At 43.3% G+C, this 26,862-nt stretch overlaps 2 protein-coding genes across 4 annotated transcripts in view; both read right to left on the bottom strand.

Moving 5' to 3' along the window:
• The window catches only part of tspan5a (tetraspanin 5a), a 36,337-nt gene extending 13,879 nt beyond the window's left edge, over positions 1–22,458 (bottom strand). The window contains exons 1-5 of one of the 2 annotated variants that reach the window (XM_064343493.1): positions 21,898–22,458; positions 7,979–8,029; positions 3,471–3,617; positions 1,812–1,982; positions 434–559 (exon numbers count right to left, since the gene is read on the bottom strand). In XM_064343493.1, the coding sequence (XP_064199563.1) occupies positions 434–559; positions 1,812–1,982; positions 3,471–3,617; positions 7,979–8,029; positions 21,898–21,978 (576 nt within the window). In that variant the 5' untranslated portion in view covers positions 21,979–22,458. The remainder of the gene's footprint in view (positions 1–433; positions 560–1,811; positions 1,983–3,470; positions 3,618–7,978; positions 8,030–21,897) is intronic. The other variant, XM_064343494.1, reaches the window with a different exon arrangement.
• A 595-nt stretch (positions 22,459–23,053) lies between these two features.
• Positions 23,054–26,862, bottom strand: LOC135259293 (bone morphogenetic protein 2). 2 transcript variants are annotated; one of them, XM_064343490.1, is made up of 4 exons: positions 26,538–26,862; positions 25,011–25,638; positions 24,486–24,560; positions 23,054–23,889 (listed from the first exon to the last, which is right to left on the bottom strand). In XM_064343490.1, the coding sequence occupies exons 1-4, from the start codon at positions 26,818–26,820 to the stop codon at positions 23,757–23,759; spliced, it is 1,119 nt and encodes a 372-aa protein (XP_064199560.1). In that variant the 5' UTR covers positions 26,821–26,862; the 3' UTR covers positions 23,054–23,756. The 2 variants fall into 2 exon arrangements, with proteins under 2 accessions (XP_064199560.1, XP_064199561.1); XM_064343491.1 differs by having other exon boundaries at positions 25,011–25,635; positions 26,538–26,861.

Below are 26,862 nucleotides of genomic sequence, written 5' to 3' on the forward strand. Positions count from 1 at the left end.
ATTACAATGTCACAGTTTTCCCTGTTTTCTGTCAGGCTGTGTGTCACCCAGCAACCAGTCTGTTCTAGTTGTGTTGTTTTGTTTTTTTTCCAAAGCAAAACATTTTTTCATGCATGTGGCGCTGCACACATAGGCCTTGGAAATTAATCTGCAGCAGAAATCACACAAAGAAGAATATCTCGTGCATGAAACATGCAAAGCCTCAGTTTTCACCGAGAATGAACCTTTTGGCTTGTTAAACCTACCAACTGGATAGAGTCGTTCCTGTAAAACAAATATTCCATGACTGGGTTCATCTCCCCCAGGTAGCGCATTAGCCTGTCGCGTCACACAACTGGCTACCTGGAGTCCCATAGACTGGGGCGGTACTTCGGTGATGAAGGAGACCGAACGGGGTGGTGGGTGTAGAGAAAAGGGGTGGAGACGGAGTTACCGCGGGATCCTTCGTGCAGCAGGAGAAGGGCACTCCGCACTTCTCCCTGCTGGGGTTGCCATCGGTGCAGTTGAAATAGATGTTCAGGTTCCAGTCATCAGCCCCAAAGGCTCCACAGCACTCCCACTGTGAGAGACATAAAGAGCAGACATCAGTCGCACCAGTCACACGTGTGACCAGGCTCAGTGGAAAAGTACTCTTCCAAATGGTGCCCTTCTCCTTGCCCATTTTCTTTCCCTGATTTTTCCAAGAATTCCACTACACAGAGAATACAGTACAACGAGGTATTGTTTGTGAAAAGAGCGTCATTGTGTGGGTTCTGCCCTGGCCTGTCACGGAATCAAAGTAGCTACTGTATGAAGGCCCCTGTTGGTCACTGACAGCCAATTAAATTCATCCTTAGCGTCATATGCTCCATGCCCTCCTGGCAGCAGGGTGCTCATCCAAACAAAGGCCCCAACAGAAAGGAGAAACTGAAACCAGAGACCAGAGTCCAAACGCAGACACAAAATCTCTCCCTTAAAGGGAACTTTTGATGTCTTCTCTGAGACGGATCTGCTACGGAACAGAATGTCCCACTCAAAGCCGTTGACCCATCTGAACTCAACTGGTGATGAAACAGGACATCCGTATTTACACTGAAACCTAAAGTGGTCGGGAACAGAGTTCTCTGTCATACTCTAAAGCCACACGTACATTAAAATTGTTAGGGCACATATTTAGCCTATTTCACTCTTGAACAAAACACTTAGCCAATGCAGAATAATTATTCAGGTTTGTAGCTTATTAGCTACATTGATTTCTATTATCTAGTTTTTCTTTTACATAGTGCTTATTATAAAGCGCCTTGAACCACAGTCTACGTAAAAAGGTGCAGTAATTACAGTCCATATTAACAGCTGGATATTGTACTAAAGCAATTCAGGTTAAGTACTTTGTTCAAAGCTACAATGGCAGTGCTCCAACCAGGAATCAAACCCACAACCCTTGAGTTACGAGCACCGGTCCCGTACAATATTACGCTACCACTTCAAATTATTCGACAATTATTCAACAGTACTCCTAAATATATGTTTATTTATGTGCTTTGTTATCTGAGTGAAAGACACCTGTATAATAAAGTGTAATGCTTCTGCTTCAGTGGTGCAGAATGAAGCTGTTATCTGCTTTATCTGTAAGAGTTTCAGTCACACTGACATGCCTATGTACACAGGGGATTCACAATGGATATCTTTCAATCCATAACAGGGGGGAGGGATTGGGGGTTTGGACTCGCTGTGGGCCCACAGTGCCACACAGGCGCATGGCCCAGGGGTTGCTATGGAAACAAGGTCTGCGCAGCACCATGGCAACGGGAAAGCAGGAACGGCACGCTCACGTATTCCTGGGTGAAGTCGATGAGGTTCTGCAGGTCGATGTCGTCGCGGTACGCCCTGATGTTGTTGTTGATGAAGAGGTTCAGCTGGTCTTTAATCCAGTCCTTGAACACAAAGGCCAGCACCCCTGCAGTCAGCTCCAAGAAGAAGATGATCCCAAGAAACACAGAGAACTGGAACAGAAGGAGAGTGACGTCATAATGGACAGAGATACATGCCAAAATTAAAATTCCAAAACAGCATTCATTTCCAAACAGGAATAAAATGATGTTCTACTTAGTTTTAGACAATTCAATCTCCGGTCCTGATCCCTTAGAACACCATCCAGGTCACTGGTATAGCTAGGATGTTTTCATGTTATGTTCCTGCATTTGTGAATGATGAGAGTTTATATTCCATCATTCGAATGTATAAGCCTAAAAATCCCAATTGATTATTTGATGTGTTCGTAGTAATGTACTGATGAAATGTCATCTCAGTTACAGGATGATCGTGGTATGGTTTCCTTGACTCCCCTGCCAGCCTCAAATGCCGGGGTCAAAGGTTTAAAATGAAAAAAAAAAGTAGCAATAGATGTCAAATTACTTCTTCAGATCTTCCATTACCAGTCTGCTTCAACGGTGCATGTGAGCTTTTGATACTGTAACTTGTGTTGTGTTCATCTCTTGTAACACTACCGCAATTTTTTTACAGATAAAGGAACAATTAAGTTAAGTGTGTATTTCAGTCCTCAGCAGGGTGCTACGCTGAAATTGAGAACACGACAATAAAAGTAAGTTATCTCTGTAGTGAGCAATGCAATTTTAAAACAAAATGATTAAAATGATAGTTGACAGCAGTGAAAGGAAATTAAGGTGGTAAATTAGGGGAAAATAATTATTTTTTGTCTTTTCATATTTTTTTACCATTCCCTCTGGTAGTGTCTTTTTGCCATACAGTCTCTAGGAGCTGAAGAGATAAACAGAAGAAATGTAACCAACAAGGCTCAGTTATAAAAAAGGTGCTTCTTGTAAATTACTGAAATACACATTGATTCCTTACCAAACACAAGTGAGATATTATTGGTGTATTAGTTTGATCCGAGAGAAACTAGTCATTTAAAGAATGACAGGGGTTCTTTGTCAGGGAAAATGGTTCTGGGAGTTTTCACATTTTTCACACCTACTAAAGAGGGTCCCATAAAGATCTAATGGGTTCCTCAACAGAGACAAACCAAAGAACCCTTTTTTCTGACAGCACATGATGCTATGGGTTACACTGTTTCCCCTGTAAATGAAGTTGTAGTTATATTAGCAGCCACTCCAGTGTAGCATTACTTTTTAGCCCTCATAACTCTCCCGAGAATGTTGTCACAAGGGTTCTCTCAACTGTGTCAACCACTACTGTCCCATTACCATGACAACAGCGCCAAAAGCCCTCTGCAGCAGACCCCCAGAAATGCATCCAAGTGCAGTTTCTATTGGTTGATTACACAAATTCAGCTCCTAGCGGCCAGGCCTTCATCTTGCTTAGTCGTTGAGGTTGAGAAAGTGACCAGATGCTGCATCACGGGTCACTCAGATAGGGACTGAAATGTAGATTAAGGAGCAGGAAAGGGATAGTGATGGGAAGGGGATGGCTATGGGAGGGGGGGAAGAGGGGGGGCAGAGATGGGGACTCACAAATTTGAGCAGGAAGGTGTTCTCCCTCAGAGCTCCGATGCAGCCGGCGAAGCCCAAGATGAACATCACCCCCCCGACCACCAAGAAGAGCCAGACGGGATCGAAGCCCCCCAGGTCCGTAATGGATGAGATGTTGGAGAGCACACCCTAAAGAGAGCACAGAGAGGTCAGAGAATATGGGGGGTTGTGAATTATATCACTACCCAATAAGGTCAGTGCAAGAGTCCTTTGAATTTTCAGGGTCACAGGGTATAACAACAACCAAGGGCTGCAACACACACACATACATAGACACACACACACGCGTGCGCGCGCACACACACACACACACACAGAATCACTGCACAGATGAGCACTCACTATGCACCTGCCTCTCTCCTCTGAGGAAAACAGCACAAAAGGTCGTACATTTTGACAGATGGATCGTGCAGGATTGTGTGAAAAGCAGCACAAAAAGGCTGCAAAGTGGACCCAGCAGGATGCCGAGAACAGGGTCCCCTTGAGTGTCTGCTGTTACATGTGGTCTCACAAAGCCAGATAAATTGAAGAAGGCGTTAAAGCCAGCAGGGGGAGAGTGGTGGAACAGTGCCTACATACAAAATCATTGAGGTCAATCAATTATCAACCAGCCATCAGCAATGTTAGACCCATGTAGTGCACTTGTACTATTATTCTGCCAATGGCTGACCGCATTTTCAGTACAGTAACCTGTATTTAACCAGGAAGGTCAAATTCTTATTTGCAAGGACAGTCTGACAAGAGCTCAACCTCTTGGGGGTGTGGGGGGTCAACACAGTGTTAGCTATTGTGTGATATTCTTCTACTGCATTTTTTTAATAACTTAATTTTTATCACAGTTTTGACACTCCTAGTAATCCACAGATTGCATCAACGTCTTCAGTGTGATTTGATTTGCAAAGTGGAAGTCATCGTATGAGAGATAGCACTTTACAAGGAAAGCACAGTAATACAATATTGTATTTCTGAGACTGCATGGAGAGAAGTAATCCACTGCCAGCGCCAACTAGGATGTTACACTTACATTTAAAGTAAAACCTCTTCTTCCCATAAAACTTAGCAACTATGTACAGTACACATACATTTTACAGTTAAAATATAACTTGGGTGAACATTTATAGATGTATGCGTAAAACACATACAATATACGTACACTCTTTTCCCACAAAAGTGCTCAGATGATAAATTGACAGCATCCATCTCTTCAGAATGTTATGCTAATAGAGGTAACATTCCCTGAGGTACCGCTAATTCCGTCAGCCTTAGTCAAAGTCAAAGCACCAGCGTGAGGCCCACACAGTCACTCCCCTTAATGTGGTCAGGTAAGACAATATTTGCACTGCCTCGGTTTCTCTGGCTCGTGTGTTTCCCTGGAGACGCGCTAACTTTCCCCTGCGGTCCTGTGAAAACCCCGCGTTTATACGAGCTAATTGATCATCCCTGCTTCTTCAAGGGGAGGAAGTTATGCTATACGCTGGCTTCCCTGCCCCTGTTCGCACCGCCGTTGGACTGTATCCAAGAGAGAAACCTAGGTCACGGTCTCGCAGTCAGGAGCAAATGGCGCGGAACGAAGAGAGAGGGTAAGTTAGCGTGTCACGAGCGCACTATTAAATGTTGAAACAGCACCTGGAAACACATCATATTTCACCCTGAGTTTGTCTAAAAATACCTTATATTATAACTTCGCAAATATTTCCAGGAATAATGGTGAGGAGTCGGGCGTGGGTCCTACAGCGTTCGTCTTAATCAAGCTTTAAGCCGACAAAAGACGGCTTATTGTTTTTCAATTCACCGTATACATCACAGGGCAATGTCCCTTTTCACTTTCCACGTTAAGTGAGCAATGTAGGCTAATGCGCATGCCTTTTCCCAAAAAATACATAGCAATAAGTGAACATCAATCTTTATACAGAGTACTGACTATAAGCCACTCCGTAATTAGCAGTGTATTGCATTACAAATTCAGCAGAGCAATCTGAGTACTCGATTACTTGCAGAACCTGCTTTCCTTCCATGTCTATCCAGCTGTTTAAACACATAATATGTGAAATGTACGGTATGGCTAAGGCACAGAGAACAGTTTGTGCTCATGCCTCCATTTTCGTCCTGCCTTTTCCATAGGTACTCTTCTTGGTATCTGAAAGGTTCCAGGACCACATACTGACTGAACTTTCAAACTAACATAAATAAAGACAGTACCCAGGAAAATATTCAAGCCACTAACCAAGAGAAGTCCTGAATCATTGTTCCTTATCACAAGCTAATATAATGTGGACAGAAATGTATATATATATACACTTATTTTTACACGAAAAAACATAACATTAATAAGCATACAGCCACTAAAAATTAAGTGATTTTTTTATACCACTGAGAATTAAATGATAAAAAAAAGATTTGCTACAGTAATGAGAGCAATTGTACATGATGATACTTGGAGTCACATGCATAGCACTGAAGTACATTCATTTAGCAGATGCTCTTATCTGGAGTCACTAACAAGGGCATTCACTGGATTCATATGCTGGACCTAGCTAACAATTCCCAGACCAGCAAGTTAAGACGCAACATCACTAAAGCATTAATGCAAGCTCACAAAACCAACCAGTACAAATTCTAAATACATACTGACTACATGAGTACAAGCCCTAAGCAGAGAAGCATAAAACCATAAAATACAGCGGCTATAAATAGCACATGTTTTCAATATTTGATTAGTGCTGTGGTCTCTCCTGTGAGCTGTGTGCTATAGGACCAAGTCACAATGCCAGGGCATCAACTTCAGAGCCAGCTCAGCCTGCAAGAGTATTTTAAATTACTGACTTCCGGAGGATGTTTATGTGTCGAGGAGGTATGTATACACATACACCACCCCACTTCCACCACAACCCCACCAACCCAACACAGACACACACACACACACACACACACACACACACTAGTCTTGGGCTGTCTAGGAGTACCATCATGTTTTTGAAGACTAAAATACACTTAAAAACCTCACTAGTTATAATTTCAAGACACTTAAGTCATGATAGCATGTAATTGGCCAATTTCACCAGCAGGATTGGTAAGAAATCTTATAAAGGTCTTATAGTGGCCTTACCACCTAAGCCATTTTAAAATCCAGGTATGACTTAGCATGTCCTAAAGGGGGACTGTTGCAGAGGCAGCAAAGTGTCCAGGAATTACAAGGTTGTGATGCAAAAAAAATACAAAAAAAACAACGCCCCTTTAAAATGTACATTCAAATATATTAATTTCTGTGTTGCATTGGCATGACCTTAGGAATGAAAACCCTTATAAAAAATAGGTGATGTTGCCTTTAAATTTTTGTGTAGCACCACATTTCCTGCCCTGTGCTGGGAATATGGGAAATAGTTGCTCATGAGTGCATTGCTCCATTCACTGTGCGTGCTGGACACATCCCCACTCACTGGCGAATGTACAAATTCATGTAGGGCACGCTGCTTTTTCAGCTCTTTTCATATTCAGTGTTTGTGATGTTTCTTGGTAGCACTGGCAAGGAATGATGTTATTTTTGTGACTCAGAGTGCTTGGAAATACAACACAATCGAAACCACAGCACAGACCCAGTCTGATCTTTCACATTCCCCCTCAACACGCTACCTGCCCCCCCCCCCCCCCTCGTATCAGTTAGCACCTCTGCCAAAGTACTGTAACTGGACTTCTCCCTGAACAGCCACTCTCCAAAGACTTTTGCTTTCATTTGTTTTCATTGGGAGGAGAGGCGTTGAGAGGCAGCTAACAGCACCAGAAAGACTATCACTAGCCTCAGAAAACACAGTGCGGCATGTTCAGGACAACACTGTGACCTGGGAGAGCACAATTCTCTCACAACAGAGTCTACAGATGTGGCCCCACTTTTACAAAACCTACGTTTATGACAACCTCGGTATGTGATGACAGATTTAGTCACACTGTATTTTGTAAGTGCTCCACAAAAAAAAGCATCTGCTTCTCATTAGAAATTCATTTAGTATATTCTTGTTAGTAGTAGTAGCAGCAGTGGTATCAGTGGAATTCACTGTAGCATCATATACTCTTCAGAAACAAAGATAATAGGTTGTTATGGCCCAAATCTGATAGCTTCTTCATTTTGAAAGAAGGAGGCTGTTTAAAATGGTATGAAGTGGCACTACGCTGCATGCTGATTCGCTGTTACTTAAAAAGAGATCATTACGGACCTCCGGGGCGCTGAGCGGGTTGAGGGAGCGTAGACCACGGTCATTATTCTGATTCTTATCAAGCAGCATAAATGCAGGAGTGCCTTCGTTTGAGATACCGCCAACCATCAGAGATGTTTTTCACATTGTATTTTATTTTTAGCTTTATTACAGTACTTCCCACTGCTATATGCTTCGCAGTCTGTCAGCAGGACGCGCGTTTCTGTTCTGGATTCATATTTCTCTTTATGACGGAGGGATCATATGCAGGAAAGACACGCACACAAACAACGGGAGACTCACCTTCTCGCTCCATGCCCACAGTCCGATCCCCAAAAAGGCAACTCCTAGCAACTGGAAAAAATGAGACACAGACTTTTAAAATCCTGTCTTATATCACACAGACTTGTATGTCACCATAAGCATTACATCACACAGACCAGAATATTACCATCCTGCATTACATTACACAGCCCACCATGTTACAGTCCTGCAACACATCACATAGACCAGCATGTTAGCATCAAGCATTATATCACAGCATCTTGTCTCCTCTATTACATCACATACAGCAACAATATTAGCACATCACAGAATATGTCACAAACCTGAACGTTTCCACAGTGCATTTACAACTTACAAAACATCTATGATAACACAAAGAGACTTGATGATAGATGCCAGAGAATTGTGATTGTGTACTTCTCACACACAGGAAACAGGACTCCACTTTAGGAAGGGTCTCAGACTTAGATAGCACACACAAACACACAAACCCTGAATTACAGAATTCAAGTCCCTACAGTAGACAGAGGGTAAGGAAGCCACACCTTTAAAACTTCATTATGTAAGTGTTAAATGTTCAATGGCTTAAATGCAGCGTAAAGTCTCCATTGATTCTCCCCTTGTAGGAGATGGTATAGAAAACCTTTATTTAATGTGATTCTCATCTGTTGAAACAGCCATCTTCAGTTCTCAGATTACAGGCTACGTATGTATAAAACAGTGACTGTGTGAATCTGACTCTTTTTCTCTCATTCCCTATTCACTCTAAGCACCACAGACCTCTGATCAAGACCTGAACACTGAACACACCACGAGAACCAAAGTGCACACTAAATTAGAACTGATCTGAGATCTGTATTGTTCAGGGTCATACAGGGTTTTAAAAAATAAGTTTTTCTTGTTTGGCATGACATATGAAGGCTTCCCATACTAAATCTTATTGATGTTGATTGATGCTTCAGGTAGAGTTGTCACTTTAGTCATACCATCACTGGAAAAAGTGTACAATCTTAATCAACATGATACAATTTCTGCCAGTTGGCATAACTGCCCCTAATGCTCTCTTAAAGGCATTCATTATGTCATATGTTTCCTGTTTGAGTAACACTGTGATTATGATGATTCTTTAAGGATCTTGGTATAATGCAGCACACATCTGCACAGCACAGATCGTTCATAGCATGTGACACCACACATGTTTTGATTTGACTAAAATCAGGACCTGGTGTGTTTGACCGAGGCATTCACCCCTACAGTAGTTTGATGCTTTTATTTAGGGCAGCATTTCATAACCCATTTCCTTCTGTGGCACACTTCACAAATTTACAGATTTACAGCGAACGACGTACTGACGTGTCAACAGTGGACCTTCAATGTTCTTTCGAGGTTTTAATTAAGTGATATGCATTTTAATGACGTTTATTTTGACTTTTGTGAATGGGATTTGTTCATTGAAGTTTTTTTATTTAATTTAAACTTTCACATTTTTTAAAAAGCAGATCTGACCTCACCGGACGGCACTCCAGAGTGCCGCGGCACACCGGTTGGGGAACGCTGGTTTAGGGAACAGTTACCCGCCACACTGCATTACGAAATCAGAAAACCCGAGCAGATATAATTGCAGTCATTTGATGTCCAGGTATCTCCCCCAGCATAAGTGAAAATCCATGTTGGGAAATCAGATCAGTCTCACCACAAGCACTTCAGAGATCGATTATTCAAATTCTGCTGAGTGGGCTGTCCTTCATAAGAATGGGCTCAGTAAAGGGCTCCTCCAGACCAGAACTGACGTCGTCGCATTTGTCACTCCTCGTTTGTGACTCTGGCCCTGACGATACAGAGGCAGATATTGAGCCCGTCTCTGATTCACATAAAAATAAGCTTTCCTGGGATTCACGAGTGGTTTTTTTTCATGGCAAATACTGAAGCTTGCCGAGATGTAATCCTGCCAAAACACATTTCCTCCTCCACTTGTAATGACTTCAGCAGAGGTAGAACACTTGAAGACACATTCATACTTGAGGCAGCTACAGCACTGTAAATACTTAAATTCATGGTGCTTATTCATTCCACTAAACACTAAATTGGGTCTTATATAGCATCCCAAGAGTCCATCTCAAAACCATTGCCTTGGAGCTATTAACCCAGACATCCTCATCGTCCTGAACCAAAAAACGGAAACCACACAGCATTACCCAATAATTACAGCCAACCAAATGCTGAAATGCCCGCCTGTTCTGCAAACAGGAAGCAGGAGCTTGGAGCACCACCAGGGAAGCTAGCTGTAGCACCTCAGCTTGAAGGCTCCAAATGGAGGTTGATCCAAATGGCTTTATTTGGTTTGGTCATGTGTGCCATTTTCACGGCAGCAAAGCCTCTAGGCAGGGGGGGGGGGGGGTCTCCAGTGATGTCATCACTATCCTAATGTTCTCAAATTCTATTTGTTCTACTTCTATTTGTTCTACAGGTCAATTCGCTTTAATCTGAGGCTGTATTTCTGAGTTATTCACTTCTCCCCAGGGCTTCAGCCATGCACAGTTCAAAGAGGGTATCGGGTTTAGAAACCGTTTGTGATAACAGCATCAGAAAAAGCATGAACACGGCACGGATCAGGTTGATTCTGTACCCCACTGAAATGGCCGCTGCATTGGGGCTGCCATAGAGAGTGAGTGTAGAGTGAGAGTGGCAGGCTGGCAACACAATATGGAATCCTTTTATAAAGCTGTGTTCATGACAAACAGGGCACACAGTGGAATAATAATGAATGGTGATGGTTAGTGATCTGAAACAAAGGAACTGTTGAGAGAACGTCAGTTATCATTACGATTGTTTTAATCCAAGGACGGTGCTTGTCATCAGTTATGTTGCCTGTCAGATGCTTACAAGTACATATTGTGCCTCTATTATTCCATAACACAAACACACAGTCTAAAATCATCACTGTCTGTGTTTTATCATTAATTTCTGAAGTCACCGGTATGTGTATGTTTTTCCTGTGCGACACACCATTATAAATCCTCCAAAAATATGTGCATGATAGTTGTACTGTAGGATGTTATTACTCACATTGTTCTTCTAATTAAGGAAAAAAATTTGGCAAAGCTAAATCTGAGGAAACACAACAACCCACACAGTGAATCCTACCAAAATGGCCCTTTGTACAACAGAACAAATAGCGAAACATTTGCCGGCACGACAATCTACAGTACAGGGGCTTTAATAAGTAAAAATCCAAACATGAGGGGAAGTATGCATTTTGAAATAAGGTATAGAACATACAAATGAAAACGAATAGGGTGCTGGGCAATGGGGTACTCACTGCGTGAACAGGACAGGCCTGTGTCAATCACTGGGCTGACAAAAGAAATAGTGAATAAACATAGGCCCCATATCCATAGGGCTTGAGGTTAACAAGTACAACACAGCAGACCGACAAATTAGCCGAACAGTGTAGCATCGCGACAACCTGTAAGGCTAACACATGTACCCCACAAGGGTAACAAGGGCAAAACCTTTTTTATGAGTTAGTTATTTCAAATTGTTTCAATAAATGTCCTTGCTGACTGGAAAATGTCTAAGCAAGTGATGAGTACGTTGCATTTGAGAAGTAGTTCATCGGGATAGGGAACTGACGCAATATTGGAAGGCACTGCATATCACACACACACACACAGACTGTGAGTCACTGTGTTACAGGTACACCGCACACCCACACACACATTATATCAGCGATCCCTGTACCAAGAGATGCCGACAGTGGGAGTGATTTTCTATCGTGGAGAAAGGAAGAGAATTCTGTTCTTATAACAATGAGACGTTTTTTCCGTAGCAACAGTGTTGCAACAGATACACTGATGCTAGAAGACAACAAGGATATAGTCATTTATTTATTTCATTGTAACGTTTAAATCAATTATTTTACCAGGTGGTTTCATGTTTTCAAAAGAGACTTATGTAAGCCAGTGTCACACGCACCGTTTCATACATTAAACAGAAGCAGGTTGCAAGACAACAGCAATATATACAATTTTTATATTAATTTAAAAAATGAAGAAAGAATAAAGAGATGGGAGGTGTAGAGCAGTCCGTGGAGCCGTGTGTGAATTCCCCCGCGCTTGCAGGGCTTCGATTCCACCACAGTGCTTTCTCAGCTATGGATCCCCCTCTCTACTGTATGCTGCCCTGTAAAACCCACCAAAATGCAAATGGCGGATGGACTGTCCTGCTCTCCTGTTTCTGATTATTACTATTCATGAAGGACAGCCAAGAAACACAACATGAAACAGTCCATCAAAATTATTGATTTTCCTGCCCAAAAATATTATAGAATACAAAATTCTTAGCAGTGAGTCATTATTTAATGTACAAAGAAACATTTCACACAGGAAAAACAGAACTTGAGTATTCAAATATTAAATCTCGGGAGCCTCAGAATATTCATATACCAGAAGATGGAAGGGATTATTTCCCCCAAAGGGCTGTGACTGCGGCTGCCTATGACATGAGTGCTATGACATCTGGAGGGTTTGGATCAATACCAATCCCACAATGCATCTCTGAGACACAGCTCTGACACACCATCTGACTGCCTCTCACAGCTCTCCCTTTCATATGTGCATGCACACCTACCCACACACACACACACATGCACACACAGTCACACTCACACACACACACGCAAGTCCACACACTAACACACACACATACACAGACACACACGCATATATACACTCAAGCCCACAAACACACACACACACACACACAACAGCCTCAAAGGCTACAGCAAACTGTTTAATGTGTCCCCTCTTGTGTTTGATGTCTCATACATCATACACTTCTAATGGCAGCGTATAGCCTGGTTGTGCGTAGGAGAACCCTACTCTAGTGATTTGCATTCCTTATTTAACGCCAGGTTTTCTCTGAGCTCTTTCACGGAGTCGTTCCAATATCTCCGGAACGAATGTGAGAGATGTGGCTGTGACATCAACACCCACCTCCTCACATTCGCCTCGGGGTCTTTGTCATGACAACGGAGTGGATTTGTCCCCATCCCTCAGCTTAAAGTGACTGCCCCATGTAGCATAGTGACACACACACACACACACACAGGCACAACACACCTTATACGATTTATAACTTTGGCACTACACCCTGTCTCTTTGGTGGAGGGATGTGTGCCATGGATGTCATCTTAACCATGATAGCCTCAAATAATTTTTGGTTTGGCTTCGTTTTCTTAGATGACGCACATTCATCAACCCTTATGTGACCAATATTGATCAGCCAACTATTTCTCACACAGCGTAGTGTAACGACTAGAGAGTACAGAAAATGTGTGAATTCGTCAGACAGTATTCAAATTTGCCATCTCTTATATTCAGTTGTTATTTTACAAATGAAAAGAGGGAAATTAGTAGAAGATAGCTTGTTAAAGGTAAATCAAAAAATTGGTGTAACTGATAGAAATGTGCAAGCAGATTACATTTTACATTTACAGATAGGAATTTAGCAGTCACTAGCCAAGTAGCTTACACAACTTACATTCTGTTTTTACATACAATAAAGCAGGATATTTCATTGAAGATATTCAGGTTAAAGACTTTGCTCAAGGGTACAATGGCAGTGCCCCATCCGCCTAGTTTCTTAAGGATGGTACTACACTGACGCATTTCTATATAAAATACTGAAAAATATATTTCTGCATTATTTAACCCTTTACGGTGTGATATCACAAATACGTGATTAGAACTGAACATTCTAATGCTGATGTAACAATCTTGACTGGCAACTGAAAGCAATAGAACAATAGAGCAATAGAGTTCTAGAACACTGACTTGGAATTTTGAAGAAAAAAAAAACATTCCAAAAACCCACCCTTCAAAGGGTTAGAAGAATAAATGCTGTCTACAGTACATTCGAAGTAGGTCTATGAAGAAGGAGCCCAGGCCACTGTGTCATCAAACTGAGAAAGCTGAGTAGCCCAACAGTGTGTGAATCAGTGTGCATTTCACACTGGATGCCAGATCCCCCGCTGTGACACAAGCTGCACAAGGCCCATTACAGCCCAGTCAAAGTCAGAGCGAAATGCCCCCACTTCCTGATGAAAACACTGGGCCCTTATCCGATTCCAAAAAGGAGGCGATACGGTGACCCACTTCTGCACCGAACCCCCATAATCAGATCCAGTGACCCTGCATTCCGGCCTGTCTGACACCCCATTTTTCCAGGCTCAGGTTTCACAGCACCACTGCTTCCAGGGAATATGTATGTATGCGCTCATTAAAATAACAAGGCTGAACATAAAATAATGGGAATTATTCTCTGTATCCAAATAGTCATTAATATACATTCATAAACACACCTTTCCGCTCACCAATAACATGCTGCATTGCATGTTCACAATATCAATATTTCACATACTGTAGATTGTGAATATGATACCAACTCATTGACATTCGCTTTTTGATGCAACTAAAGAACTAAAATAGATTGAAAAACGTGAAAGATTTCTGAAAATACAGTTCTAAGAGTTATTCAAGAGGCTCAAGCAGAATCAAGAGGAATACGCTGGGGCCAAATCTTTAGATCCTCATATTCCATTCATTCTTTTTATTCCATGACATTCCTGTAACAGTGACAGTAACCATTCTCTGTTGGAGTGTCAAATACATGCTTTCCAAAGCAATAACTCTTCACCATCCAATAACATGTGCTGACTGACAGTGACACCATTCAGTTACCATCTCATCCAAAGCTGTTTGGGCACCTCTCATGTTGCATAACAACCGAGTCGAGAGGATGACGTTAAGCGTTGATTGGCCTCCCTGTAATCTGTAATGAGAACAGTAGATACTGTTGATGAAGGCCTTTCCTGGGGTCGCTGTTCTGCCAGGGAAAACCACAGAGGAAGAGGAGCGCTCGGCTTTACCCGCTGCTCTTCCCGTTTCACGGACATGTTGGGGTACGTGAAGCGAGGCGTCCGCACGAACCAGCCTGCTGACAAAGAGCGCACTCCACACGTGGCCGCCCTCTCACCACACAGCCTGCCAAACACGGCTCACACACACCAAACACAAGGTCACCAGCACATCTATGCGTCCGTCAACCTCCACTTTTCATTCAAGGCTGGGTCACTGCCTCCCTCGCAGGTGTGGGTAGTAGGCCCATAACTCAGGTAACACCCACCCTCCCGTTCTCTCAAATCTAATCACATCAAATATCAAATGTGAGGGCTTCCCTAGGAGGAGGCAGTCAGTGCTTCCTTGACCCCAATGCAGTCTGTTCGTCCTACAGGAGTGGGGCAGGTACTGCACATCTCCTCCCATCTCCTCGTCTGCCACTTTGTCTCGAGGGACATCGTGTTGAAACACTCCATAAACAGCCCAATATCAGTTAGCACCACCTGGGGAGAAAAGGAGGGGGGGGGGGGTGTTTCAGGAGCAGAGCCACAGTTGGGGGTGAAATCCAGGTCTAAATGAAGCGGCAGCTGCAGCAATGGTGAGGCGACACATACACTCCACAGTCCCTCTTCAGCTCAAGATGTGTTTGCCGAGCGTGACGCTATCTGGCCTCTCGGCACGTCTCCTGGGCCTCGCAGACAACTGCAAAACTGAACCCGTTTGACAATGTGAAATGCTGCTAACAGCACACAATACTCCTGCAAGACCCACCAATGCCCTACGAACCTGTGTGTATTACTTTGCTGAATAGTGGATTGTGAGACTCCCTGAATGCAAGAATTTGATCAATTTTGTTGAGCCCAGCAAAATTATCAATGGGCATGAATCAAACTCATTTCTGCTAGTAAAACTCCACTTCAATCCTTCTGGATCATGGCAACCAGGGATAACTTCCAAAATGAACAGCTTATGAAAAACCCAAAATAAACGCAGGCCACTCACATTCAGCCTACATTCAGGCAAAATAAACAAGCGATCGTTATGGGAACAAATGAGGTGAGTCTGAATGGCTGCTGGATGTAGCCAGTGAAACACAGAGCACGAAGAGGCTCTGTGGAGGAATGCTGTGAAGAGAGAAGGGGGGGGGGGGCAGAGGCCCAGTCTAACGCGTGCCGGGGACCTGCTCCTTGTGACCTACACTGACCGCTCTGCTGAGTGAGGAAAGGTCAAATCCCTGTTAGAACCGAAAAAAAGCATGTGTGGCCACGATATGAGCCTTTAATCTCAACCTCCATTACCCTCTAGTACCAGAGAAGGGAACAGAATCGTATAACTGCAATAACCATATAACAGCTGACCGCTCTCAACACTGAGGGGGTGCTCCTTTTGTTCAACAAAATGTTTGGGAATGTCCATAATATCATAACAAAATGAGGTCTCAGGCTGTCTCTGCGACCGCTCTGGGGGCCTTTGCTGTGGATGACTTCCCCTATAAATATTTCAGGGCGACAGAACATGGGAGAATGGGTTAATTTGTTTCCATGGCGACTCCCCCAGACTGTTCAAAAGACCCTGGAGAGAGTGCAGCTGGGGGCCCATGTTGAATAAGCAACAATGGCAGACGTTCAACAAACAGACGGTCTGACGCACCACACAGGGACAAAAAGCACGAGGGACGGCTATTCCCACTAGTGCATGTGCGGAATTCACAGGGGGTTCACACCCATCTGACCCAGATGCCCCCCCCCCCCTTTCATGGCACCGTTCCAAGAGAAGCATAAAGGGAACATGCCTGAATTCAGCAGTGCACTTCACAAACATGCAACAAAACTGTACTATACAGCTCAAGGGAGGAAGTTGAGCTTTTCCTCAATGGGGAAAAAGGCCAGTCAAAAACATCTTGTCATAAACAACAAAAACTTTTAGCTACTGTGATTACATTTGTAAGCTATCAACAAGAGGAATGAAGCAACAGGAATTAGCCACAGTGATGCACTGTTTGACGTAATGGTTAAATAGCTTCCAGTTCAAATAATCTTATAACGTATCGCTAATGTTGAGAGCCACACATTTATTCCAAATAGTAGGAGAACCTGACCGCCTAAATACTATCCTGGCAGTTCGAATAACTCCATCCATTCAAGTAGGCCAGAGAAACGGAACAGCGGTTCAGGAGTTAATCTAATTTCTCCTGAGAGAAAAAAGAAACAATATTGAATTTAGTCTTCGCTCCCTGCACCGCAGGGCCAAGGGCGGCTGCCTCTCAGAGAGCAGCAACATCCGTCTCCTTCAGATAAAAACCAGTTATCTTTGCGCGGGCCCCTTGAAGATATTTTTTTGTTTCTAGGCTTTTCCTGGGGAGGACGTGAGTCAGTCTGTCCTGACCCACTCCTGCCCTCTGCGCAGCTTTATCTGTTCAGGCCTGAGCGCTCTGGAATCCAGCACCACCCTGCACTCCGAGCTAGCAGAGCCAGACCTAAAATGCCTGCCGCAAAAAGATAAAGTGACCCTTTCAGAGGGGCTTTGTAAAAAAACAAGCACATGCCACTACTATCTTGATGGCTACTGCCTGACTGCCTGACTCACTGAACCGGGCTGAGCACGGTAGGGAGGGCGTACAGTAATTAAAATACAAGAAAACTAGCAGTACTCTGGGGATTTTCTTTTTTTTAATGGCAAGAATAGTTTAAACCAGATGCAGTCATTTTGAATGTTCTAGTGTTCCACCTCCCTCCCCTACCCCAAAAAGAATGATCTGAATATAACAGCCTCCCTTTAAGAGGATCTGAGAAACTGTGCTGCGTGGATTCTTTTTGAAGGACATGAGGGAGCTCATTAAGGGAAGGCTCCCTTAAAGTAGGCTAACGCACACAGAGCTAGTGGAATGTGTCCTAGTCAGGCAGGTACTGAGGTACATTTTAATTTGAAGAACATCGTGAAGGTCCTGATAGGACGATTCGGAATTCAACATTCGGCCCACATGCACACATCGGAGGCGTTCAATAGGACATAAAAACACTATTCATCCCCAAGCAGTAGCATCAGCAACTAAGTTGTGTAATGTAGCCTAACCTTTGTTTCTCTGTGGTGTCTTAAACTGCCGTGCCGACTGCAATGGAGTCGACTGAAAAGAGCTGAAAAGAAACGCACAGTAATCTGGGATAGGTAAATAGTGCTGACAGCAGGAGATGGTGGGAGGCTCGAGCGAATACGAATCATTGCAACAGCCGTATAACTGCCGACAGCCCCACTGTGTTTAACATCACGACACCGAGGAGGGCTTTTCAGAGACCCAAACCAGCCCCGATCTAAGAGAAGTACACACATAACAATGATAAATGTGGTTTGTTCAGCAGTTAAGACTTATTAAAGTGTGTGAAATAACCCCTCGTAGCTTTGACAGGCAGGATAAATCTGTGCCTTAGCTGCACTGGCTACGGTTTACCGCAGTGTTTTGTAAGATTCAGAATGTGACCCAAGTTTCCCCCCATTCCGCGAGGACCCCAGACTGAACCTTGGCCAGGAAAACACAGGAATATGGCTTTCTTTTTTTCCTTTTCAACCCCCGTCTCTCAGTTGCTGGGAGAACCAACTTCTGCACTGAACCAATTCCGCACTGACCCATATTTTTTGGTATGGAAACACATGTGCCTGCTAAAATAGCTGGCTTCTGATTGCTACCCTTTGTGGTTTTCTGCAGTGAATAAAAGACTGTGAATAACAATGAGTCAGAAGCGCAGTCGGCCCTCGTATTCTCAAAAAGACACACAGCTCAAAGACAGAAACCCCTGTGAAACAGCGCGCGTTCGGTTTCGTGTTTCTCCACTGACAGTCTGAACTTGATTTGCTCTGCATCAGGAAGAGAGCGGTGGTGAAATCCTCACCAGAAGCACTGTGACACATACAACGTTCTGCGTCTCTGAGGTACAGGCCTACTGCTACTGCAGCATCTCGAAAACTGTGATAAATTATTCAGGCTAACTTTTCTCAGTTATATTTATACATATAACAGGCTCACGACTTCTGTACTTTTACATGAGAAGTGCTACTAAAATTTTACCCTTGTGAGTGAACTGCCGACTAACGTTTTTGATGTGAAAAAAGAAAAACCATTCTATTAAGAATTCAGATGTTCTTTTCATTATTTAAAATGTTCTGTTTTCATATAGTAAAATTTACATTAAAACTTAAATTTAATACTGGCACAATCAGGCCACTGAATCTAAAAAACGAATGGGGAGTTAACACATTCCAGCCTAGCTGTGACTGTCTCTTCATACAAGAGTGAAGATGTCGTAACTGCGTTGCTGTCAAGTCACACCACATAGTTTTGGTCCTTTGAGCATTTCAGCTATTGGATATCATCCTTCATTTGAAACATTTTTTGTATGAAGCCACATGAGACACACAATCAAAGCCAGCCTGATGTATGAGAAGATATTCATTCTCATTAACAACGCCTTTCATAAATGCACCGTGATAAAATGCAGATTATCACATAAATGAGCAATTAGCACACTCAGAATTGGTTGAGTCCAAGCCCGAAGCTTGATTTGAGAATTTGCATGCAAATGAAGCCGGTTAAGGTTTCTCCCGGCAATTTGCCTGGTTCCCTTTTCTCAGCAGTTTGCCAATGCATAAGCACTATTCCGAGCTCTGCTCGGAGGCTGTCTGCAGACACAGGTGAAAAAAAAGAGTAGTGTTTCCCCAGCTTAAAAATATCTCTGCTCAGGGTGTTTATTTCAGGATAAACTGGCAATGGCATAGTGTGCGTATCCTCTTTGGCGAGCCATCTTCAGACACCCAGGCTGTGGCCTTCTCTCTCCCCATCATCCTGTTAGAAGGGACTGACAGAAGGCCCTCCACACAACACTGAAAGGGACATTCACAGGGCCAGTTTCACACAGTCACGAGTCTGAAAGCAGAACAGACAGGCCCGCAACCCACAATAGCATTATTTATAGTCCATGATGTACCTTACTTAGAAAGTACCGGTATTTCCTTGATCAGGTCAGTTCCTGTGCTACAATGCTATGGGTCTGATTACATCCAAAGCAACTAAAACAAAGACAATTATTCAGTGTTCCCTTCTGTGCATTGCATCTCTGATGTGACCCTAATTTATCACCAGTTCTATAAGAATACAATCTTATTTCAGTCCACTGTTGCACTTGGAACTTTTCAGCTTGGTCGATTACATCTGAAAACAAAGTTTTTTGGTTCTCACCAACATAATATAGCTCTTGTCTGAGGCCCAAGTGTATAACAAAGGTCAGCCCCCCCACAGTGATGTACCCATGACAACAAGCACTAGATACAATCTGTTGGTGCCCATGAACAAGCATTTTCTACAGCTGACAGTGACAGAGCAGGAGTCACGCACACCATGTGTGTCCTCCACACTCGCAGTCGGTGCACAGCGATTGGACACATGAACAGACTGCACACGAGCACCTACTATGTGAACGATCGCATCATTGTTTCAGCAACAGTCAAGAGTCAAGGGGGGGGGGGGGGTGGACAGGGGGAGGAGCTTAAAACGAGGCCTCTGACCTCCCACACTCCATCTAACGAAGCTTGTATTTGGCTGTCACTCACAGCTGTCAGCCTCCCCCTCAAAGTCGTGCCCCTCTTCCAGGACAGAGGCGAAAGGAGTGGAGGAGGGAACCGCCCCAGGAGATGAGAGGAAAGGGAGGAGCGAGGGAGGAACAAAGGAAGGAGGAGAAGGGGATTAGGTTTTCAGAGAATTGCTGGCTTGATTGGGGAACAGAAGAAGAGCCGTTTATCCCTGTCAATATAAATTCTGCCAAACCTTAGTGAGAACAACCCCCACCCCCAGACTTTTATCCTTCTCCTGCCCTCCCTCCCCACTTCCCTGTGGACAATTTTCATATGCAACCCAAATACCAGAAACCAGACCTCTGACCTCTTCACATGTTCCAAATATTTACTATTTGTTTACAGCAAGGAGGGTAAAACTAAACAAATGCTTAATTGAACGCTCAGGACGCATGATACTGTTACCTTCATCTGTGATCAGAATGGTTTTTCCAACATGCTGTCAAAAAGAAAACTATACACGTAATCTTTTTCCTGCATATAGAGGCTATCTATTTGTAAAACTGGGAGTCTTGTCATGTGTCAGACATCAGGCTAATGACTACAGCAGAGAAATCAAACGTACGCTGAAACCTTTCTCTTTACTGCCATTTGTATGACTGCATCTTCATTCATGTTATTCACAATAAAAATCCGCATAAATAGAAAGAGAGATTCATCATCTCTGTTGCACTCTAAATACGTGTGTGTATGTGTGTGTGTATAGAATAAAACTTTTTCTAACAATGGACACAAAGTGAAAATAAAGCATACCGAAAACCAAATGAATTATAGTTATATTTACTCGTATTAAGGTGCAAGCGTGCATAAAATTAACCTTTCCATTGTTTGACTGGTTAAAATAATGAAATAATGTGACACCACTCTCGATACTTTTTGTTCTAAATGAACGTCTGTGTTAATGAACGTGATTTGACACTTCTGCATGTTCAGTATAACTATTAATTAACTGATACAGTAACAACACGGTCACACGCACTTATTCAAAGAGACAGGACAATAAAGCGTTCAGAGATAATGAAACTGACAATGAGAGGACGAGAGAGAAATCGGATTATCAGAGCTTCGAACGCGCACTTGCTATGGCCGCCGGTCACTAATGCACATAAACCGTTTTCTGTGACATGGGAGGAGAAGACCGTAACAAATTAAAATAGCCTCGCAGAAATATGTCAAGCCTTTGACAGTACCAGTAACTAACTGCCTTCGATCTAGAACAACAAAAAGTCTTTGAAATCCACGTCATATAATCTCAAGGCCATAGCCTATGAATGCATCGCGCGCGCGAGTACCAATGTAGCCTACATTTAAGGACATAAAGAAAACGCACGTTTTAATTAAACAGTCCGTGTGATAAGGCCTAAAAATTATCATGTAATAAAACACCAAGTAAATGTATATTTGAGAAAATACACTTACCCAAAATATTATATTGAATCCAAATATAAAATATTTGATGCAACAACTGACTTCATGACCCTTGTAATGTTTTCCTGACATGCTCGATTTTCATCAACATACGTTGGCCCCAAAATAAAAACAAGGCGACGGAATCATATAAAATAAGTAAGGCAGCCGGCTCAGTGATCCGGCGACTACACACAGGACGCGGTTCCAAGGAATTGTTCAAATGTTCCAACTGTTTACTCGTCTTCTAATAAGAGAAACATAATTTCTCCCGTCTTGACACAAACACGGTGTCAATCTGGCAGCCGAAAATACAAAATATGTTAATGATTTCTCTTTAAAATGAATAGCTCGGTTGTTCTTGACACGATCCCGTTTAGATTAGCGGAGCTAAATCCTAGAGATGTCACAGATGAGTTCGGTTCATTTCTTCCCAGACATGGCTGTTCTGTGACGGACTGGGTGAGCAACCAATCGGATGCTTTGTTGTTGTGCAATGGGAAGAATCTCTTTCACCGTTATTTTGCTTGGGATCCGGAGGTTGAAGTTGGACCCCAGCGCGTCGAAAGAATAGTCGGTGTATTTGACATTTCCTTCCAAAGAAATTAACTGTGGCTACAATTTGATGAATAGAGCTTTAAGTGCTCGCCAGACTGTGACAGATGATAATGTGGTTTATCAAAGTGAGAGAGGAGTAGCGAGCTCAACAAACCGCTCCGGTCCCCCAAACAAGTCGGCATTTTCTCTCACTGCCTGAAAGTTTCTATTAAGTCCTCTTTGCGCCGATGAGATACAGAAATACTCGTTCTCCTTTGTCATGGCTTTTGAATTTTAAGGCACTTCTAAAGTGAGTTCATTCAAATAATAAACTTTGTCTTGACACCGCATAATTTAAGTGTCAGGAGGTCTTGATTATTAGCCTACCAATCTAATATGAAGGGATATAGTATTGCACAGTATTCACACAACATGTCAAAGACAAAAGACTTGACAGGGTTTGGACCTGCAAATTGTAAAGACTCCATCTGAGCATGTCACACAAGCAAAATAAGTGGAAATTGTTGCCTGTCATTGCACGACATTTATCATAGTCTGATAGAAGAATGACTATACACTACAATATATGTACAGTCAATTAATTTTCATATTGAAATTAAGATAAATGAAATTTAATTATTAATGTTTCTCTTTATTTTTTCATGAACACAAGCAATATATACATTATTTGTATTTATTTCATCTTATGAAGTTAGGGGATTTTAGCGTAGGCCTACTCTGCAGATATCAAAAGGCTTAAAATACCCATACAGATACCGTGCACCACATTCTTAGCTGCAATATTATTCAATCATTTAACTTTTTTTAAACTTACATAAAAGAATCAAGGTAAAACGTTCAACCTGGTCGAATATATTCTATGCGCACAAGCGACTAATTCCTTTTAATTTTTATCAGCAATGTCACTTTCTTTTCCTTAAATGATATAGTACCCGTTGTGCTGTTATACCTCCGTTTGGAATGCTGCTTGTGGAGATTTGAATACTGTGATACTTACGTAAGGTTTCCTATTCCGTCTGAAATGCCACTGGCCTGGATTTTTGTCATTCAGTGGATATTCCAAAATACTGCTCTCTCATGCCACCTTGTGGCTAAACATAGATAGTTAAACATATTTTATTTGTGTAAAGCACTGAATTTATGCTTCATTTGAACACACGCGTGCACGCACATTTATTTTGGAATTTTCTGACTTATAAACCTTTTAACCTTTTTGTATGACATCATATCTTAACCACTCAGATTTTCCCTGCCTTCTAATTGTGCACTACTGTATATGTTCATGTCTGTGCACTCATGCGTGTATAGAGCTATTATCGTGGATCACTGGGTCGGCACACACAGCTCTCTGCCCTCATGTTCCTGAGTGTCTTGATGACAATGTTGCCCGTGTCAGTCCTGTACATAACTGTCAGAGATGATAGTTCCTGTGGGAAACAGCCAGGCCTGAAAGAAAAAGAAACAAGTGTCTTAAATACAGGGCCAATTTGTAAATTACAATGTTACTGCTCTGTGTATTTCATGTTTTGTTATTTTTCTAGAGCTGGAGTGAGGGTTCCCATTCTTGGGGGTACATATCTGCTTCCAGATTTTATATTTGATATTTTAGCTACATTTATTACTTAGCTAATTAAGCCAGGGTAATTGGTAGAAACAGAGCCTGCATATGCACTGGCCTTTCAGAGATGGGGTTCCCCACCCATGCTCTATCAGATCTTTTTCTGGTTTTCATGCTACCTTCTGGCCATAATTACACAATTAGCCCTAACATTTATGCTATCTGACATTGTAGCTACATTTCTTGATAAGCGCACAAATGACAGGCGAAGACTGTTCTTGTGTTCCTATATGAAACTTTACTGTGATCTAATCCACAGGTGAACCAGTTGGTATATACAGCCAGTTTGCTCATTGGACCAAGGTATTTGGTGGAAACAAAAGTCTGAATACACACTGGCCACCCAGGACTGGAATTGCCCACCGCTGCTTGAGATTATTGTAGATTTACAGTGTGTTTGCTAGCATGGGACTGCCACACTCACCCATCTCCTGAGTGCCTTGCATTGTGCCTGTCTTCTGTGGTGGATTCAGTTGTGTTTCCAATGTCACAGGTTCCTCTAGGACAAATTATATATAACTTTGATTAACACATGATGGCAATAACAGTCAACAACATGCTGATTATTATGAATCAAATACAGATGTCTATGGTTCTAGCCAGGAGAAGTACAGGATCGGCTATCTTTTGTTTTCATCCCAAAATAAGCAACCAATAGACATAAGAAACCAGGTGGGGTGGGTTAACCAAACTGCTTTAATTGATAAATAAGGTAATGAGTAATCACAAAAACCAGCACACTTGTAGCTCTCCAGGGACATGGCTGGCCTCCCCAGCACTATGGTGTTTCTGGAGTCAAAGCTCATCCCCAGCGAAATCCACAAAGTAAAACTGTCAGTGTTAAATTGACTGATAAAGTACATTTGATCCCCAATAAACCGTTCGTGTTAAATTTGACACAGAAGATTTTTCTGTGGCAATGAAAAGATGTTGGATTCCAGTGTGCTACCTGCAGAAGCTGCTGCTGAACCCCACGGGCTCTAGTATCCAGTTGGCCAGGCGGCCAGCGTGGAAGTCGACGTAGCGATGGTGGAGCCGGCACCGAGTGGGCTGGTGAGCCGGAGGCGGCGACGGCAACGGCAACGGCGGCAGGTGCCTTTTGCGGCTGGCGCTGAAGTGCTGCCGCTGCCAGCATTCAGCACCGCCAGTGGCGGCCCGGTGGAGGCCCCGCCGCGCCTGGTACGCCACCAGCAGCGGCTCGCTCTGGGAACTGGCGTCCAGGCAGTACAGGCTCTGCGTCAGAGCCTCGTGCAGCACCAGGCTCCCGCTCTCGTCCGTGTAGCGCAGCTGGAAGCCCACCGCCCCGCCGTCGGCTCGACGCGCTAGCGCCGCCGTCACGTTGAAGACGTCGTAGCCGGACGGGGGCAGCCGGTCCAGGGTGAGCAGCTTCTCTTCCAGGGGCTCGCTGACCGTCAGGTTCCCCACGCGCAGGGAGACGCTGTGTACCGTCACGCTCACGCTGAGAGGCTCCGGGTGCAGCGTCTTCCGAAGCAGGACCAGCTCTGCCAGGACCACGGAGGGCTTCAGATGCGAAACATTGAACCAGATCCAGCCCGGCGTTCCGTGCTTCCAGCCTGCTTTTGCACAAAGGAAGGACTCAATTGTGGTTTGTGTTCCTTGGTTATTTGCCCATACATACTACGTGTAAAAAGCTGTTACACTGAAAATGCCTTTTAAAATCGTTTTCTTGATATTGCTTGCATTGTAAAGCACGTTAGTAGTCATAATGAAGGGCTTTCATGAAGGACTTTTCCTGCTGCATGAAGGACTGTCTGACTCACATGTTTTTTCTGCACATGACACAGTTTTTCCATTACTTTCCATCTTAGCCACAGTATTGGTTTCCATTGAAAATGAGTTTTCCACATTAGAGGTGCACCAGCCCCCCCAGTAAAATGAAACACTTGAGCTAGTAATTTCTCTTTCCCAAGTGCTCTTCACACATTTTTTTCTGAAATAGATAAATTGGCTACACATAACACTAAATATGCAGTGCATTTGTTGTAGTGTGGTATAAAATCAGAATAAGGTATATCTTAATCAAGTGCATGTGCAATACCAGTGAGAGATCTGTCTTCTCATCATTCATTTCAGTGAAAACTGTCCGAACATTTACATCTGATGTGCAAATCAATAACACATGCCTGGGTTCAATCAATATCTGCCCTGATGGGCTTACAAATAAAAAAAAACTGCTAGTTTTCTTTTTAACTCACCAAACTGTACAAATGAAAAAAATCTTACAGATGAATCTATTTGTACGTCAAAGCTAAAGACAAATGTTGTTTGACAAATTTTGAACCCAGTTTCTGAAAAAAATATTCAAAGGAAGTGCTTGTAAAAAAATATATATATATGTGTCCGGCATTTACTTCAACAGAAGTAAATGTGCATCAACAAAACAGACGTTTTCAGAATGATGTAATCACAGAGCCAGCAAAGCACGATTACAGAAGAGGGGGTACAGATCTCCTACCCTTAATGCTCCGGAAGCTTTGCACCATTGTCCCGTCAGAGCTGGCCTGGTCCTGGGCCTCCTGTGACCCCAGGAAGAGGTAGACCTGCTTCATGTAGGGGTGTGGCCTGGCGCGATGGGGCGTCGACAGTTTGTTGATGTGCAGCATCTCCAGGATGGCCTTGCCCACGTCCCTGTTCTCCGCGGGGGCACCCGGGTCCTCCTCCGGCTGGCCTCGGAGTGGGACGGGGAGCAGCAGTGCGGACAGGAGCAGGAGCAGCGCGGGAGTGCACCCCATACCCATGTCCTCGTGCCGCCGGTCTGAGAGCCTATGGAGGAACAGCAC

Source organism: Anguilla rostrata, chromosome 7 (genome assembly GCF_018555375.3).
Source record: "Anguilla rostrata isolate EN2019 chromosome 7, ASM1855537v3, whole genome shotgun sequence".
Classification (NCBI taxonomy): domain Eukaryota; kingdom Metazoa; phylum Chordata; class Actinopteri; order Anguilliformes; family Anguillidae; genus Anguilla; species Anguilla rostrata.

What these genes read in the sequence shown, in the direction of transcription:
- LOC135259293 (XM_064343490.1), bottom strand. Translation starts at nt 26,820, where the DNA reads ATGGGTATGGGGTGCACTCCCGCGCTGCTCCTGCTCCTGTCCGCACTG. An exon ending in TTCAGCAGCAGCTTCTGCAG is followed by an intron (nt 24,561 to 25,010) that starts GTAGCACACTGG and finishes AATTTGTCCTAG; the next exon opens with AGGAACCTGTGACATTGGAA. An exon ending in GCAAGGCACTCAGGAGATGG is followed by an intron (nt 23,890 to 24,485) that starts GTGAGTGTGGCA and finishes TTTTTCTTTCAG; the next exon opens with GCCTGGCTGTTTCCCACAGG.